The 19752-nt window shown below is 41.3% G+C and overlaps 1 protein-coding gene across 2 annotated transcripts in view; it reads left to right on the plus strand.

The window, feature by feature from the left end:
- XRN2 (5'-3' exoribonuclease 2) overlaps positions 1–19752 on the plus strand; it is an 85329-nt gene that overhangs the window by 39279 nt on the left and 26298 nt on the right. Inside the window, exons 20-26 of one of the 2 annotated variants that reach the window (XM_073339796.1) lie at positions 310–382; positions 2259–2376; positions 3161–3258; positions 10925–11008; positions 13287–13384; positions 13473–13552; positions 14784–14840. In XM_073339796.1, coding sequence (XP_073195897.1) covers positions 310–382; positions 2259–2376; positions 3161–3258; positions 10925–11008; positions 13287–13384; positions 13473–13552; positions 14784–14840 — 608 coding nt within the window. The remainder of the gene's footprint in view (positions 1–309; positions 383–2258; positions 2377–3160; positions 3259–10924; positions 11009–13286; positions 13385–13472; positions 13553–14783; positions 14841–19752) is intronic. The other variant, XM_073339797.1, reaches the window with a different exon arrangement.

The raw sequence follows: 19752 nt of genomic DNA on the forward strand, positions 1-19752 counted from the left end.
TTCCAGATATTCCTATATTCCTATATTAAAATATTCCTATTCCAGAATTATTCCAGGCCTAGCTCCATTCTCCTGAATTCCCCCAAAATCCTATCCTGCTTGTCTTCTTTTGCCAATCCTTGAATCTCTGTTGGGTTTGTGGGGTTCTCCTGCAGCCTTCTAGCTTGGATGGTATTTTATATTACAGTGTATTCCTTTTCATTAGCCATATTAAACAGTTTTGTGTTAAGCAGGATAAGAAACAGAGAAGGTTCATCCAGCTATATGCAGACTTGTTTCTAATGGTCTTTTGATTTTTCTCAAATGCAGGAATCAAGTATAATTGACTTCTACCCTGAAGATTTTGCTATTGATTTGAATGGGAAGAAATTTGCTTGGCAAGGTGAAATTTAAGATCTTTCTCTATTTGAACTTGAAACCTTAATCTTCATTTTGGGGGATGTCTGAAAAAGGTGAACAAAATAGGAAAGGATTTTAATTAGATAATGATTAATGAGGTTTACTGTCATATTTGAATGCATTATTTAAGGAAGGAAAGAGCATTTTACAGCAGATTTTTAAAAAAATAAATTCATGTGAAGAGCAAATTATGATTCAGTAACTGATCCAGGATTAGCAATGATTAATAGTAATTTTAGCAGTCATTCTGAACCAGTTAACTTTGGCCAGAAATAGATTAATCATTTTTCTATTCTTGACCAGCCTTACTATATAATTATGTCTTTTGTCTCCTTTGCATTTAATTAATGGATCGTATTCTGTTCAATCAGTAGTTCATTAGTTCCTTGTGAACAATGCTGTAGGCAGTAGAGAAACGTTTCAGGTACATACAAACTAAGAATGAAGAAATAATATTTAGTACTTAATGTACTTTTTTTTTTTCTTTAAAATATTAGTTGTATTATTCTGTCAATATTTAAATTAGGTGTTTTGCCAGTTTAATACAACATTGCCCTCCCATGATACCTCTGGTCAATTGCGTGCCCTCTGTCATGTGGTGTCCTCCCAAGTGTCCAAAAATAGAAATAACAAAACATCCTTTTCTTTCCTAGTTAATCTAATTCGTATAGAATAACTCAGTTGGTTTAGTTGGTCTACTAATTCTGGGTGCTGCTAATAATTTTGTTCTATAAGAAATGGTGATCCCTAGTATGGCTAGAAATGATTCCTATGCATATTGCTGACGTTAGACAATAGTGAGGAAAAAATACAAGTCCCCGTGGTGCAAATAGGTGTGCAGAGACTTTTCCCTAAGCTCTGGAGTGTGTACTCCCAGATCTAGATCTCCACTGTCCTCTCCCGTTTCACCTCCAGCGGGTTCATGCACTTTCTCTGACTCACCACCTTCCCATCTGTAGCCCCCTCCAAGCTTATGTGGGCATAAGGGCTGCAGGAGGTGAGATCTGGTTGCTATCTAATGGAGAGAGGTGCTCAGATTTGCAACAGAGATTGGAATGGTGTTTGTGATGAAAATTCAGGGTGACTTGGTCAGGTAGTAGCAATGTTCTAAATCCTGCTTGAATATGGTGGATCTAGAGCTAGACTGGATTTATTCAAAGACGATGCCCAGATTACAGGTCTGAGCGACTGGGAAGATCACGTTGTCCATGGTGACAGGGATCATCAAGGGATGGGGCAGGACACCAAGAGCACAGTTTTGGGTGAAGACTTGGGCAACCATGAGGGGAGGTCAAAAAGACAAGCAGGGACATGCGTTTGAATGGAGAGTGGAGAGGTAGGTTTGAGAATTATCTGCACAAAGTTGATAGTCAAAGTCATGCAAGTGAATAAGATTGCCACTGAGGGAGTACAGAGAGAAAAAGAAGAGAAGGCATGGAAGAGAGCCTGTTGGATAGTTACCAAAAATTGAAGGGAGATAAAAAGAACCTTCCCAATGAAACACTGAAAACTTTGTTAGAGAGGTGAGCGGAGAACAAGGAGAGGACAGTCATGAAAGCCAACTGCAGACACGATTTCAAGAAGGGGGATATCCTTGTAGGCACCTGATAGATCAAGTAGGATGAGGATGATATACAGGGTCTAGGATTTGCTCAGAAAGAGGCTCTTACTGATTTTAGTGAGTTTCACAGGAGTGGATAGGAATTGAAGCTTTATTTGTGAGCCTCTAGAAAGAAAAGTGAGAGAGTGGTTGTAGATGATTTCAAGGAGTTTGCAGACGAAGGGGTGAAGACAGAGGCTGTTTGGACAACAGCTCGAAGATGAGTTGTGGGAGTCAAGTGTGCATTCTCTTATAACAGAGGCCAAAACAAGCTGCTTATTGGAGGGGAAGGAACCTGATGAAAGTGGGAGACTCAGAAGAGTCTATGAAAAGAGAGAAGAGATAATACTAATACCAACAGATAATGCAAAAATAAAGTAAGAAAATTGATCCTTATTAATATTAGAAACATCTTAATAGGGCAGCTAAGTTAAATGCTACATGTAAGCATCTAGTTATTTCTTACTATGGAATTATGCCAAAAATATCTTCAGGCCATGTTTTGTTTTTTGGTTGAGTCTATTTATTGCATCTTTGACTACACATTTTTTAGGCATGGTCCTGCAAATCTTCACCACAAAAAAAAAAAAAAATTTAAAATAAAAAAAGCTAAGGATGGAAATTTACTACACGACAAGTATTTTAGAGGCTTGTCAATCAAAGGGATTTTCAAGGACTATTGGCAAGTTAGTGTCAATCTTGAAGAGTGTTAAATCCTCTGTTTAAATTGACTTCTCCTGATTGAACATGATCTTGTTAATTCATCGTGTAGGATTGGCAGTGCTGTTGCAGTTGAGGATTTGATTTTTTGAGAAGTTGGATCTAAGCAGAGAGTTTCAAATATCTTTGAAATCACTAGTTTCATACATCACTTCTTGTGATTTTTGGTGGTGTTTAGATAGGCTTGAACTCTTTCTGGTAACTTTGATTCTGTTTTGGAAAAGTAACTTTAACTTTATTATGTAGATTGACTGACACTGTAAAATATTCATAGCTAGAAGAATGAGATGTAAAATATTTTGGTAATATTAAATCAAAGTATATGACATAATGTTGATAAATTATAGGGATCCCTGTTAACTGCTTTTCTTAGGAGGTAATGTGCAGCAGTATTAAGAAGGAACCCTTTTCTCCCAATGTCTCCCCTTCCGTGTGCTGTAGCTCTAGTTACTTCTTAAGACCAAAGGTCCATCTACCCCAGTATCCTGTCTTCCTACAGTGGCCAATGCCAGGTGCCTCAGAGGGAATGAACAGAGCAGGTAATCATCAAGTGATGCATTCCCTGTCACCCACTCCCAGCTTCTGGCAAACAGAGGCTAGGGACATCATCTCTGCCCATCCTGGCTAATAGCCATTGATGGACCTGTCCTCCATGAACTTACCTAATTCTTTTTTGAATCCTGTTATAGTCTTGGCCTTCACAGCATCCTCTAGAAAAGAATTCCACAGGTTGACTGTGCGTCGTGTGGAAAAAATACTTCCTTTTGTTTGTTTTAAACCTGCTGCCTGTTTTCATTTGGTGGCCCCTAGTTCTTATGTTATGTGAAAGAGTAAACAACACTTCCTTATTTACTTTCTCCACACCAGTCATGATTTTATAGACCACTATCAGATCCCCCCTTAGTCGTCTCTTTTCCAAGCTGAAAAGTCCCAGTCTTATTAATCTCTCCTCATACGGCAGCCATTCCATACTCCAATCATTTTTGTTGCCCTTTTCTGAACCTTTTCCAAGTCCATTATATCTTTTTTTGAGATGGGGCGACCACATCTGTATGCAGTATTCAAGATGTGGGCGTACCATGGATTTATATAGAGGCAGTATGATATTTTCTGTCTTATTATCTATCCCTTTCTTAATGATTCCCAACATCCTGTTCGCTTTTTTGACTGCCGCTGCACATTGAGCGGATGTTTTCAGAGAACTCTCCACAATGACTCCAAGATCTTTCTTCAGTGGTCACAGCTAATTTAGACCCCATCATTTTATTTGTATAGTTGGGATTATGTTTTCCATTGTGTATTACTTTGCATTTGTCAACACTGAATTTCATCTGCCACTTTATTGCCCAGTCACCCAGTTTTGAGAGATCCTTTTGTAGCTCTTCGCAGTCAGTTTTGGACTTAACTATCTTGAGTAGTTTTGCATCATCTGCAAATTTTGCCACCTCACTGTTTACCCCTTTTTCCAGATCATTTATGAATATGTTAAATAGGACTGGTCCCAGTACAGACCCCTGAGGGACACCACTATTTACCTCTCTCCATTCTGGTAACTGATTAAAAGATAGGAAACAAAGGGTAGGAATAAATGCTCAGTTTTCAATCTGTGAGAGAACCTTCCCTCTTATCCCATGACTTAAGAGCCTTTGGTGAGGGACCTTGTCAAAGGCTTTCTGAAAATCTAAATATGCTATACCTACTGTGTCCCCCTTATCCACATGCTTGTTGATCCCCTCAAAGAATTCTAGAAGATTGGTGAGGCTTTACAAAAACCATGTTGACTATTCCCCAACAAATTATGTTCACCTATATGTCTGACAGTTTTGTTCTTTACTGTAATTTCAACCAGTTTGCCTGATACTGAAGTCAGGCTTACCTCTGGAGCCCTTTTTAAAAATTGGCATCACATTAGCTATCCTCCAGTTATTTGGTAAAGAAGCTGATTTAAATGATAGGTTACAGACGACAGTAGTCCTGCAATTTCACATTTGAGTTCCTTCAGAACTCTTGGGTTCTGGTCCTGGTGACTTATTACTGTTTAGTTTATCAATTTGTTCCAAAACCACCTCTAATGACAGTTCAATCTGGGACAGTTCCTTAGATTTGTCACCTAGAAAGAATGGCTCAGGTTTGGGAGTCTCCCTAATCTCCTCAACTGTGAAGACCAATGCAAGTAATTCATTTAGTTCCTCCATAATGGCCTTATCATCCTTGAGTGCTCCTTTAGCATCTCGATCGTCCAGTGGCCCCACTGGTTGTTTAGCAGGGTTCCTGCTTCTAGTGTACTTAATTTTTGTTGCTATTACTTTTTGAGTCTTTGGCTAGCTGTTCTTCAAATTCTTTTTTGGCCGTCCTAATTATATTTGTACACTTCATTTGCCAGAGTTTATGCTCCTTTCTATTTCCCTAATTAGAATTTAACTTCCACTTTTTAAAGGATGCCTTTTTGCCTCTCACTGCTTCTTTTACTTTGTTGTTTAGCCACGTTGGCTCTTTTTTCGTTCTCTTACTATGTTTTTTAATTTGGGGTATACATTTAAGTTGAGCCTCTATTATGGTGTCTTTAAGAAGTTTCCATGCAGCTTGCAGGGATTTTACTTTTGGTGCTGAACCTTTTAATTTCTGTTTAACTAACTTCATTTTTGTGTAGTTCCCCTTTCCGAAATTAAATGCTACAATGTTGGGTTGCTGGGGTGTTTTCCTTGCCACAGGGATGCTAAATTTAATGATATTATCATCACTATTGCCAAGCGGTCCAGCTGTATTCACCTCTTGGTCCTGATCCTGTGCTCCACTTAGGACTAAATCAAGAATTGCCTCTCCTCTTGTGGGTTCCAGGACTAGCTGCTCCAAGAAGCAGTCATTTAAGGTGTCAAGAAACTTTATCTCTGCATCCCTTCCTGAGGTGATATGTATCCAGTCAGTATGGGGGTAGTTGAAATCCCCCATTGTTGTTGAGTTTTTTATTTTAATAGCCTCTAATCTCCCTGAGCATTTCACAGTCAATATCACCATCCTGGTCAGGTGGTCTGTAATGTATCCCTACTGCTATATTATTATTCAAGCATGGAATTACTATTCATAGAGATTCAGTGGTACAGTTCGGTTCATTTAAGATTTTTTTTTCTTCATTTGATTCTGTTTTCTTTCACATATAGTGCCACTCCCCCACGATCACAACCTGTTCTGTCCTTCCAATATATATTTGTACCCTGGTATTACTGTGTCCCATGGATTATCCTCATTCCACCAAATTTCAGTGATACCCGTTATGTCAATATCCTCATTTAATATGAAGCACTCTAGTTCACCCATCTTATTATTTAGACTTCTAGCATTGGTATATAAGCACTTTAAAAACTTGTCACTTTTTAGCTGTCTGCCATTACATGATGTAATTGAATGGGACTTCTTTTCTTTTGACTGTTTCTCATCAGATCCTACCTGTATTTTATTATCATCCATCCTCTACTCCTTATTAGAACATAGGGAATCTCCATTTATAGATCCTTTCCTAAGGGATGTCCAGACCACCTGCACCTCCGCAGCTGTGGGCTTTTCCCCCAGCCCTTAGTTTAAAAACTGCTCTACGACCTTTTTAATGTTAAGCACCAGCAATCTGGTTCCATTTTGGTTTAGGTGGAGCCCATCCTTCCTGTATAGGCTCCCCCTTTCCCAAAAGCATCCCCAGTTCCTAATAAATCTAAACCCCTCCTCCCCTACACCATTGTCTCATTCATGCATTGAGACCCTGCAGTTCTGCCTCTCTAACTGGCCCTGCGCATGGAACTGGAAGCATTTCAGAGAATGCTACCATGGAGGTCCTGACCTTCAGTCTCTTACCTAGCACCTAAATTTGGCCTGCAGGACCTCTCTCCTATCCTTCCCTATGTCATTGGTACCTACATGTACCATGACCACTGGCTCCTCCCCAGCGCTACACATAAGCCTATCTAGATGTCTCGAGAGATCTGCATCCTTTGCACCAGGCAGGAAAGTCACAATTCAGTTCTCCTGGTCATCGCATACCCAGCTATCTATGTTTCTAATGATCAAATCGCCCATTACTAATACCTGTCTCTTCCTAATAACTGGAGTTCCCTCCCGTGGATAGGTATCCTCAGTGCGAGAGGATACCACAACATCATCTAGAAGGAGGATCCCAACTTTGGGATTGTTTCCCTCTGCTCCAGTTGGATGTTCTCCTTCCCTGAGGTTTTCATCCTCTTCAACAGCCCAGAGGCTGTTAAACCCGGGTGGTGGGACCATTCTACGGTGTCCTGGAAAGTCTCATAGTTGTACCTCTCTGTCTCCCTTAGCTCCTCCAGCTTTTTACTTGAAGCTATTGATTCTGGGTTAAGTTGACAGCCTAAAACAATGGAAGATGTTTCATATAGCTTGCCAGAGTTTTCAATGTTCTGTAATCCTTGCTTTGTAACTTTTTAAAAAGCAGAGTTGTATTATAAATTGCTTGTTCTGGATTAGCATCTGGCATTCTCATATTTAAGAGGGAATTGTATGCAGGAAGTATTTTTAAGACTAGGAATAGATTGATCTTCTTGATCAAAAAAGCATCTAGAAATCCTGTATTTTTAACTTATGCTTTTTGATATTCCTCTTAAAGAGGTACCTATATTTTAAAAAGTGAATATTCATCCTTCAGTTTTGCTGGATTGCTTTTATCTTCAAAGATTAATTGAAATATTTTAAATTTGTCTTGCAATAAGGGATTACCATTGTTTCGCCTCAGAAGTGGCTGCATTTCAGTGGGTTTTTAACTTGGAAATACCTGCTTTTATTTGTTTCATGGCCTGCTCCTGTCTTTTTGGATGTGTTTTGTTATGAGATTTGAGTAATTTTTTGTTTGATTAGACTTGAACATAATGGTTGTACGAGGCGTATGAGAAATATATATTTAAATAATAAAGCAAACTAAAGATGTCATTCAGGAAGGAAAACAATGTCAGATTAGTTTCAGAGTAACAGCCGTGTTAGTCTGTATTCGCAAAAAGAAAAGGAGTACTTGTGGCACCTTAGAGACTAACCAATTTATTTGAGCATGAGCTTTCGTGAGCTACAGCTCACTTCATCGGATGCATACCGTGGAAACTGCAGAAGACATTATATGCACACAGAGACCATGAAACAATACCTCCTCCCACCCCACTGTCCTGCTGGTAATAGCTTATCTAAAGTGATCATCAAGTTGGGCCATTTCCAGCACAAATCCAGGTTTTCTCACCCTCCGCCCCCCCTCTCCCCACAAACTCACTCTCCTGCTGGTAATAGCCCATCCAAAGTGACCACTCTCTTCACAGTGTGTATGATAATCAAGGTGGGCCATTTCCTGCACAAATCGAGGTTCTCTCACTCCCTCACCCCCCTCCAAAAACCACACACACAAACTCACTCTCCTGCTGGTAATAGCTTATCCAAAGTGACCACTCTCCCTACAATGTGCATGATAATCAATGTCAGATTAGATTTCTCCAGACTGATTCCCCCACATCTACAACCTAAAGTTTCTATAACTTGTAGGTCTTTAGAATCTAATGAAGTAGGAATATCTGTGGAGAACCATACAGTAGAATTGGTAACGATAAAAATACCAAGTCATGAGAAAATTGATGTACTTTTAGGCGACCACAGCCTTCTGGTTGGGAAGCACTTGAGTGTACAGTGTTGGCGGAGATCAAAGGCAACCAAGTCTAACAAAACTAATAGAGTGACTTCAGCTACTCAAATATAAATTGATCAAATGTCACATTGAGGCAAAATTTCGAAAAGAAATTTCTTGCCACCTCTAATTGCTTCTCAGAAAAGCCAATTCTAGATCACATAAAAGGCTGTTCTCAACTTAGTTCGATGGAGTGCAAAGGGGTGGTACAGGAAATAACCATAGGAGCCACTAAGTACATTGCTCAGCAAAATGGGATCTTAATCTTGACTCGGGCCTCCATTTTCTCTTGGAATACATATAATGGATAATATGGATGGTCTTTAATGTTTCTAATGATACTTCGCTGTATCACCTGTTTCACTGAACCTGAATGATCTCCTTTACGCTGTCTTCCAGTGGCTAGATCAATTTAGATAAGGTAGAATTGATACTTTCTGGCAGAGAGAAATCATTTTGAGTATATACCAGAAGCGGTGGCTGTCTGCAGTGGAGGTTTATGTAATGCAATCCGAGTCTTACCAATTTGCTCTTTATTCCTGGATTCATATGTGTTGGTGATTTTATTTAAGCCTCTTCTGCTGTGCCTGGTCACAAGGTTGCTGCTTTTCCTCCTGGTTTCAGACCTCACTGGATTTATCCTTTATTTCCATGCTTTTGTTGCTTCAAGGCTGTACTACCATAGCCTCAGGGCTAGACCACTGCAACATGGTGTACACTAGGCAGTTCTTGGAAACTTCAGTTAGTACAGAAGGGCAGGTTGCTTGTCTTTTAAATAATCCTCACTGACTTGGAGCATATGTATATTGTGCTACCAATCCTGTTCTGGCTGAGAATTTGCTTTCAGGGTATGAGTCAAGCAGCTTGGAGTTTGCTCCTGCTCGGCTCATTCCAGCCGCTTTTCACAGCGCGGTGCAAAACAGTGGATCTTTGTTCAGTCATTCTACTAACTATAGGTGTATAAATCCCCTTAACAATTAGTCTCTTGCAGTTTGTTCTCCTAGTTGTTACTCTTTGCACACATGCACCCTCCCCCTGGTTCTGATCCATTCAGAGAAGTGGACTTGCTTGCTTTGGAGGGGCATGATGTGTTAACCTTGAACTGAACTGTGTAAAGGATGCTTCTGTGGTAATGGGTACCTGTAACCGTGCAATGCCATGTGTTACTATGAATCAGAGTTTTAAGTCTTATTTCCAAAATTGTCCAGATTTAAAAAAATTAATTCAGTTTAGCAAAGTAAATACTAAAGATTAAAGTTTTTAAATGAAATAATTACTTTAAAAAGTTAAGATTCCTGTATTAAGTATATAGCATTTCATTTCTGTCTTTCGCGGAGCATGGTTATAATCAGAAGTGACTAAAATTGGGATTCCATATATATTTTCTGACTTCTGTATACTACTTTATTAAAATAAAATTAAATGTCAACATTGCAAACACAGCATGAAATCTGAAAAATCAAGCTATTCTTGTATATAACATATAATGATAACATGTAAAAATAGATGCAATATAAAAATGACCCTAGGATTGCCGCTCTCACAATTCAGGGACACTGCACCTGTATTCCCCCTCTGCAGTCCACCATGGGCATCTGCTTTTAGGCTCCTGAGCCATCACATCTCTGCCTTCTCATTGGGGTTTTTCCAGGCTTCCAGTCTCCTTCCTACAGGGATTTCTATAGAAAATCAGACTGCCAAAGCAGTCCTGCTTTGCCTTCTCCTCAGAGGCTTTAAACAGTGTGATTAGCCATCGTTTTAAGTTACCACACAGCTTTTCCTAAGCAAGCACATTTACTCTGAAGGTGAAAGCATTACAGAGAAAACATTAAAACAATAAAAGAACCTGCACACATGTTAATAAGCTTATCAGAGATCACCCCTCCCACCCCCATTTCCACAAGTGCTCTGATCAGTGTCAGTCTTTCCAACCCTTCCCTGAGGATTGGGACCTTCCCTTTGGATAGAAGGTCCTGTCCATTTGCTGGATCAGAAGGAAGTCCCTGAGTCATTTTAAATTCAGGCTATTTATCTTTGTCTGTTGTCTTTGTCCTTTGGAGAATCCATTTTAAACTTGTATCGGCAAGTCTCCCTAGGAGGGTGGTACCTGTCTGGAGGTGTTACAACCTGAGTGAATTTGCCTAATCACCCCACCCCCGCTACTATTCTTAATTTGTGGAGGGGCTCCCCCATTGAATCACGTGCAGTCCTTGGCCCACAATGATACAAACTTAATTCAGTAAGGTACTGTAGAAAATTGCCGTATTTGTCAAAGCTGCTTTTGTGGTGGTGGGTCTTTTTTTTTTAAACCCTTTTTTTCTAAAGTATTTGGAAAATTCTGGAACAAATGAATTAGATTTTTTTACAATGTTGACTGAATCCTTTTGACTATTGCTTTGAATTTTTACACTGAAAGGGAGAAAAAAACCCATTTAATCTTTCGCTGTTAGATAAGCAGGGTAACTTGGTGGCTTAGCTCAATGACTGTGAAAGTTTTGCATCTTTAACTAATAGCTTGTTTTAATTAGGTGTTGCTCTGCTGCCATTCGTTGATGAGCGCCGTCTGAGAGCTGCTCTGGAAGAGGTTTACCCTGACCTCACTCCCGATGAAAGTAAGAATTATGATATTTCATTATGATGACTGTGATCGTTAAGGCTTTCATTGTTAGTGTACTTATCGTTCATGCAGTATTAAAACTCAAATGAACAGGGTACAATAGATGGCTGCTATCGATTTCCGTATGTCAAACTGCAACCTTTGCTCCACAAATAATTCAGTGGCTTGTAAATGGAGTGATCTTTGCTGTAAAAACAGAATTATCAGACTTCACTTGCACTTATTGAAATTAAGCGGATCCATAGCAGAATTTTAACACAATCTAATTTTCAAGTTATTGTATGAAATGATTCAGCTGGTACGCCCTGCATGAATGAGTAATTGCTAGATGAACACATTTTAATCGGAAGAATGGACTCAATTATTCTCTGTGGTGAGACTGGTAAAACCAAATGGGAATACACCTGTCCTCTGTCCACTGGGCAGTTTGTGTCCTATCAGGATACAGGAATTTTCATGACCAGCTTCTAAGCTCCCTGAAGGTGGATTCTTCCAGGTGAAGTGCCAGCTCAAGGTGGCTTTTTCAGCCTGTCTCTGTCTTCAGGGTGGAAAGCCAGGATAAGAAGCTGGGAGGAGGAAAAAAGCCAGTCAGCAACTATAGACTCTGCCCCGGTGTCAGTGCCACCCTTCAGCTTCTTGTTGTGGTCCTATTTATGAACAGAGTTCATTAGGTCCACATTGCTACAAGCTTCCCTCGTGGCTTCAATATGACTGGGAATGGGGCTGATGCAGGTGCTCTCACAGCAGTTCAGGAAGCATACCCTCCATAAGGTGGGACATCTCTGTTGGCCACCATGCCCGAGTACAGGAGGAGGGGGAAAGTAGTTTGGAGGAGGATGTCAAGATTACCTTTTCGCGCCCTAACCTCCTAGAGAGACTAAATCCAAGGGCCTTATTCTGACTCAGCCAAGCTTATGCAGTGTCCCTCCCGATGCTCCAAAGGGGGGTAAGTGGGAGCTTTATCTTCCCCAGTCTAAAAATCTCCTCCATACAGCCTCCTCTCAGCTTGCTTTTTCTTTTGTCCCTCTTCCATCCTATCATGGGACTCCTCTGCCATAGGTGGCTGTTATAACCTGTGTTTATCTCCCCCCTTCCCTCCAGGGGATGGATGAATCGGCCAAAGAATGGGAAGGTTCTTCCTCGTCCCTTTCCCAGTCCTTACCCCCATTTTAGAATTTACAGGTGGTCTCACTAGATGCACGAACCTATCCAGTGTCTCATGGCATTGACTCAAAATCTCTCCTATTAAGCAAAGGGTCCATGAAGAAAACTAATTCAGAATCCTTTCCATGCATCTCACTATCATCCAGATAGTAGTGAAAGACTGCTCTGTCCTGAACACAGCAGCTGCCATTCTTACATTTTCAAAAGAATTAGTCATAAGTAAACTTTTCATGCCCGCCTGGTTCTGCACCTGAAGATGGATTTGGTAGTGCATCTCACTCCAAGCCTCTTCCCTCTCTGGCACTCTTTTTTTGAACAGAGATAAAAGCACCTGGGTGCAAACAATACCACAGAGGGGAAAAGGTGTTTCCGTCCTTGGAAAAAATTCTGAAACTTGGGTCAGTCATCAGAGGCCCAGGGAAGCCTCAACACATCTGTTTGATCCTACATAGACACAATTCCATTTTCAGACCTTCCAGCATTTCCTCCTGGGAGCCTTCTGGATGCCAGGGGAGAAGAACCTAGAAACCTGCGTTCAGATCCTAGTCATGGTGAAGAAATTACTTTTATGGGCTAGTCAGGGTAAAGATCCCTTTTTAGGACCCCTCCCTGCTTTCATATTGCTCTGCATTTCAGCCTATTGGGTGGAAAGTTAGGGCATACTACACACTAGTCTGCCCTTATCCTGTAGGGACCTATCTATATTTTGCAGCTTTGGAAGCCATTAACCAAGGAGACTGCCTACACAAAGCAGATAGTCAGAGCTAATCATGAGCTCCGAATTGTGACTGGATATCTCCTTCCTGATGGACAGAGGATTGTTTGTACAAGTGTGGTCACACCATTGCAAATAATTAGCAGATGAGAAATATTTCCTTGAAAAGAGACCCATATCCCCCTCAAAAGTGCAAGCCATCGAGAAGAATTTGGACTTATATCAATGGAGTGTGCATTACAGTCTCTCCTTAACAGAAACGAAACTTTCAGTAGAAAATTAGTGAACTACAGCAGACACCTGTCAACACAATGGTGCTATCTTGGCATATTTTGCTGCTTTAAATCTCCTTCATACTGAATTATCACGCAATTTCTCCTTTCTCCTATTCTAGACCGAAGAAATAGTCTTGGTGGTGATGTTATGTTTGTTGGGAAACATCACTTGCTTTGTGACTTTGTATTAGAACTGTACAAATCCAGTAGCACAGAGGTATGTTACATTTGTTCTAAGATTATTGTATTTATGGGAGGGAGCAGTCTAGTTGCCTGCTTCAGCTGAAAAAACATTTTTTCTGTAGCCAGTGGATATACCCCCTGAACTGTGCCATGGAATCCAGGGAAAACTTACTCTGAATGAAAATGCAGTTCTTCCAGATCAGTGAGTATAGCTTTCGGTCTGAGTTGTTTGCCACTGAAGGATACTTTCTTTAGCTTGTCTAAACTAAAACAAAACTCCCCCACTCCCCAACAAAAACCCAGAAAAATCTGATGTCTCTAAATACTTGGCTTTGGAATTAAGTACTGTTTCCATTAGAGTTCAAAGAAGGTTGCTTGCTATTATCCACATAAAACTTCAGCTAGTGTTTATGGTTTTCCGGTCCCATTGCATTGCTCTGTTTCGGAAGGGTTTGGCTTAAGAGCACTGGAAGGTAGTGGACTTAACATGCTTGAGAAAGTGTCTTCATTACTTATGAAATCAACAGTGGTCATCCTCGTTTCAGTATTTGCCTTCCGAGAGAGACTGTTCTTATGTATTTGATATTAAGAGAATACTGTGCACCACGTACTATATGATAAACTTTAACAGGTGAAGAGCTAATGAGGGTGGGGGGAGTTCATAAGTGGGCCTACTGTCTTCAGTAATCTCATGTTTGGGTCTCTGATCATCTTTCAGCAGATCAGGGGAATCTTGTTCCAGTCTGATGTTGAGGTTTCAGCACTGTGTGCTTTATTGGATCATGGCCATCTATATCATGCCCATAAATATCATTTATATCATTTGTCTTCATACTATTGTTGAATTCATGTTTTCTGAGGGTGGTAATACACACTTGCCTATGCCTTGGTTTACTGAAGTTGCAGTTTTTGGTGAAAAGGAACTAACAAGTAGATGGTGATCACCATGCCCAACCAGAGAGTACATAGCACTTGCTGATGACCTAAAGGTTGATCCAGTAAGCTATGTAGTATTCTTAAATCGGTTACTGGTAGCAGCATGAACCAGGGAGTGGGGCTTTTATTTCTGTTATCTTCAGAGAAGGAGAATACTTCTGATTAATAACAAAGGCAGTTACCTTCTGTGTGTCAAGTTGTTGACTGCTTGGATTAAAGGGGCACAGTTTAGCTATCTAATCGGGGAGAGGTATGATAGAACTGTGCACCCAGTGAATTATACTTTAATTAGAAAGGAAACTCTTGCATCTTTTGGAAACTGCTGTTAAAAAGATGTAAGAACAGCTAGCCATTGTTTTAATTGTAAAGCAAGACAATTCTTCAAAACTTCAGTTTGTGTGGGTTACAGACTGCTTTGTTCAGACAGGAACATGTGAATTATGGTAACAGTCTCAAATTAAGGAAAATGAAGTTGGTAATTTTTTCCCTTTCATTAGGACAGTAGAGTCTCCTGTTCCATTGTTGCGTGATCTGACACCGAATTCTTCCATCAGGTGAGTTAATGTTGTGTGAATGTACTGGTGGTTGTGGGGTGTTTTGTTTTTCTGCTTATTGAAATGTATCAATCCGGGGTCCAGTGTAATCTGGGGTTCTGTAGCTGTTGAACTTGCTACAGAATCAGCTCCTTGTCATAGATTGCTTCAGAATCTAATCTCTTATGCAAGTGAAGAAAAAATGAAGGTTAACCAAAGCTACACAATATTGTTAACTTTATCTTGTGTTCTGACATGAAGTATGAACTTGGTCATGGTAGGTTTCTGAACCTGAGTTGTCCTTCAGACAGTATAGACAAGTAAAAATCTAACGTGTCAAGTTAAAATCTTCATTTGCATTTTAAAAATATTGCGGGAAATACTCATGACATACTGCTTATTTGGTGCTCTATCAAACGGAATTTATTTTTGTAAGGGTAAAGATCAATAAAGTCAAATTGACAGTATCCCTTTTTAAAGTTAAACTGCAGTGTAATAGGTTGGAGTCTCCGTTCTTTAGTCTGTCCCTTATCTGTAAGAAACCCTTCCTACAGCTTTCCCCAATAAGGTTGTCCTTAGGGTTAAACTGAGGCGCAGTTCTAAGGGTTTGTTCTCCTCTTTACCTTACCAGGGAATTTTTCTTCCTCCGTTTTAAATTTTACCTTAAGGGCTCTTAAGTTTTACCTTAATAAGGTAGCTTTTTAGAAAGCTACCTGCTGCTTGACCCTTTCTTTAGCACCATGTGTATGCAAAGGTCATATGAAGTTAACATTTCTCAGTGAGTCAAACCCAGTGTCAGTCTGATGTGGTCTAAAATGATGTCCTCTGTCTGGGATTGATTTCCTTCCACTCGTTCACTTTAGACATTGTTGAGGGCTTAAGCAAACAAAAGGGTTACATCTATGGAGTTATGGTATAACAGACTTTCTCCACTTGGGTTTCTTTGTCCACATCTTTATTCTCCCCATGGGGTCTGGTGGCAAAGTTTTATTGCTTTTTTATAAGAAGAGAAGACCCTCCAAGAGACCGAAGCCCAGAAGGCAAAATTCATTTCCCTGTCTTGAGGAAAGGGCTCCAGCCATTCTGCCTCCTTGACTACATGATATTCTGCTCCCTTCCCAGCAATCATATCCTAGCAATTCCAAAGTGCTGAGAGGATTTACCACCCACCCTGTACTGGGTACACTGGTCTCAGGTCTTAAATAGAGGCAGCAGTCTTGGATTACTGCCCTCCCTAGAGCACTTCCTCTCCCTAAACACACACATTCCCAGTCCTATAACTGTATTCTTGGCAGAAAATGCTGGAATAAGGCACTCCCAGACCCACTTGCTGCCCTGACAAGCCTTTGAAGGGCTGTTATACCACAGTACAGGCATCTTCTGAAAACTCCTTTGGTCACAGGATCCTGAAGGCCATTTCCCCTTTAAAAATAAAAATAAATACAATCATGTCTGGAAGCTCATTCTCTTTCCTGTATCTTTTCTGCTGTTCTGACTTAATGCCTTCATTTGATTAAAAGGAGTCTGTCTCCTTTTCTTAGTCTTTTGTGCCTTTTGTGCTGTTGCTTTCTCTGTCCATGTAATAGAGCCATAGACTGACCGATGGATTCTCCTATGAGAGTGGGACCACTTTTCATCTGTAAATTGGAGTCTTCACAGAGAATCCACCTTCTAATGCATGGCAGTCCTCCTGTATTCTGTTGAATGTGTTCTGTCATTCACGCTTTCTCTTTGAGGCTGATGGCATCTGGTAGTGTTTATGGGCCTACTTTGAATGCATAGGGCTGCATCTATGTGGGCGGGGCCCGACCAGTAATGTTGGCACAGATTGACAAATGTCTTCTCAGAGAAGACCAAGTGACAGAAAAAACAAGTATCCCGCTCATTGTGAAATCTTCACCTGTAGCCACATTTCTTTTGATTTGGCCTATTTTTTGTTGCAGCATATTTAGGAATAAATGTTGACTTTGCCTTAACCATGATGTTCTTTATTCATCATGAAGTATACTGTTGTCCTCCCAGAACCATACAAATCTTCCAAAGGTAAATCTTTAGTTACAAAAGATTGAATTACTCATGCACTTGGCAGTAAATTGAATTAGAGCCAGTATGTTGTAGGTCATTCTGATTTACTTTAAGTTGGTACATTGCAATAGTGGGTATCTAATTCTGCGCCTGTAACCTTTCACTTCTGGAGATCTATCAAATACTTGAGACAGTGAAAATCAGTCATGGTCTGTGTACTCCCTAGTCTCTAATGGGGTATAGCATGGCTCAGCTAGATAGGTGTATCTGCTTGCAGGCTGTTCAAGACTGAAATATTCAGGATGCGCCTGTTCAGGATATTATTAAAAGGACAACATGGTCAAATGGGAGTTTGATTACTTTCTAGTGACAAGTTAAAAGTAGTTTCAGGTACTACACCTGTGGGCCCCCCTGCCAGATTGTAATAATCACATTTTTTCTGCTGTAAAGCCTTGTTGCGGTGCTCCTATGAGATACCAAAGGCTTTGACCCTGGTTTGTATGAAGACCCATGGCAGCACCCTGCAATTCTTTTCAGCCACCGGAGCATGTAGTCAGACTCCCTCTAGCCTCCAGCTGTTTTTCCTTCTGACATGTTTTCCTTGTTGAAAACAAACATTTGTTATTGTTAGAGTAGCTTTATTGCATGGTTTCCCTCTTAGTTCTCCTTTTTCATTATTCCTCTCTGTGCAGTGGGTACTCTGCATTGTCATAGGGTAGCCAGTGAGATAACAGGTTTCAAATGATGCTCTCAATGTGATTCAACAATGTCTGTGCTGGACCCACACATACATTGCCTCTGATGCCTGGGTGAGTCTAAGCTTCTCAGCAGGTACTTTGTGTGTCACCAAGGGCTAGAAGAGATGGGAATCTAGGCTCTGGTCACTTCTCATGCAACAGCTCTTCAGAGTGATTCAGAATGACTTGCATCAGTTGGCACCAGACCTTTCTTGGTTAAGGCCAAGCCAGAGTGCCTTATCCTCAGCTCTAGCACACCTGTGCCCAGCGCACTTTGAGGGAAGGGGTATACCTTTCCACCCCACTCTCCCCAGTTCCAGGGGCTGTTCCACTGGCCCAGGGTAGCCAGAATAGTGTGCTCCTGTCACCTTGAGTACTACGTCTACAGAATGCCACTGAAGCCAACTTACATATCCATGTATTGGAACGACAGGCAGCTCAGTTGGGAATTGGGGCTTCCTTCATCAAATGCAAGGGGAAAACGGTACTCTTCCATGGAAGAGAGTCCCACCAACCCTTTCGCTAACTGGCCAGAAGATTCTTCCTCGAGTGCACAGTTGGCCCTTGCCCTCCCCCTCCCCTTTCCAGAGGGAAAATATGCAGATACAAGAATATTAAATACTGATTAATAAAAACTTTCCTTTATTTACTCTTTTACTTTTTTTTTTTCTTGCTTTCCTTGTTTGTTATTTGTATTCACATAACACCTAGGAGCCCTAGTAAGGGACTAACACCCCTTTATGTTAGGTGCTGTATTAGCACAGAACAAAGACTGTCCCTGATCCAAGGAGCTTATAATCTAAGTCTCTTTACCTCTGTCTGCCCACCAAGCAAGCATTACCACCTTCTCCTGTGCATTGCCAACTTCTGCTAGAATGTGAAATACCGTGTGTGGGATCTTCAGTCCCCTTCTTTTCCTCGGGCGCCTGCAAATGCGATGCTGCGCCACAGGATTGCTTTCACTCTAAAATGAATGATCTTCTTAGATAGAGCCTTCGTCTGGGCCTACCATGTTTAAGGGCTTGCCAGATGGCCTTCCCCTATTGCATATGGGAGTAACAACTCCACATCCGTTCCTGGGCTGGCTTCTAGTGCAGGGAGAGATGGACTCTCTCCTCAGGGGGACTGAGTCATCTATCTGCCACCACGACCAGGAAAACCGAGAAGTCTGCTGCTTGCAAGGAGCTAGGATTCACAATGTGACGGAGAGACTGCCGAGACTCATCAAGACCTCAGATCGCTACCCTTTCCTGCTTCTCCATGTGGGCCCCAATGATACTGCTTAAGATCATTCTTGGCAGATCACTGCGGACTACGTGACTCTGGGAAGAAGGATAAAGGAGTTTGAGGAGCAAGTGGTGGTCTCGTCCATCCTCCCTGTAGAAGGAAAAGGCCTGGGTAGAGACCGTCGAATCGTGGAAATCAACGAATGGCTACTCAGGTGTGTGTTGGAGAGAAAGCTTTGGATTCTTTGACCATGTAATGGTGTTCCAAGAAGGAGGAGGAGTGCTAGGCAGAGATGAGCTCCACCTAACGAAGAGAGGGAAGAGCATCTTCGGAAGCAGGCTGGCTAACCTAGTGAGGAGGGCTTTAAACTAGGTTCACCGGGGGAAGGAGACCAAAGCCCTGAGGTAAGTGGGGACGTGGGATACCGGGAGGAAGCACCAGCAGGAGAACGCGAAAGGGGAGGGCTCCTGCCTCATGCTAAGAAAGCAGGACAAACAGCAAGTTATCTCAAGTGCCTATACACAAATGCAAGAAGCCTGGGAAACAAGCAGGGAGAACTGGAAGTCCTGACACAGTCAAGGAATTATGATGTGATTGGAAGAACAGAGACTTGGTGGGATAACTCACATGACTGGAGTACTGTCATGGATGGATATAAACTGTTCAGGAAGGACAGGCAGGGCAGAAAAGGTGGGGGAGTTGCATTGTATGTAAGAGAGCAGTATGACTGCTCAGAGCTCCGGTATGAAACTGCAGAAAAACCTGAGTGTCTCTGGATTAAGTTTAGAAGCGTGAGCAACAAGGGTGATGTCGTGGTGGGAGTCTGCTATAGACCACCGGATCAGGGGGGTGAGGTGGACAAGGCTTTCTTCTGGCAACTAACGGAAGTTACTAGATCGCAGGCTCTGGTTCTTATGGGAGACTTCAATCACCCTGATATCTGC

Source organism: Lepidochelys kempii, chromosome 3 (assembly GCF_965140265.1).
Source record: "Lepidochelys kempii isolate rLepKem1 chromosome 3, rLepKem1.hap2, whole genome shotgun sequence".
Classification (NCBI taxonomy): domain Eukaryota; kingdom Metazoa; phylum Chordata; order Testudines; family Cheloniidae; genus Lepidochelys; species Lepidochelys kempii.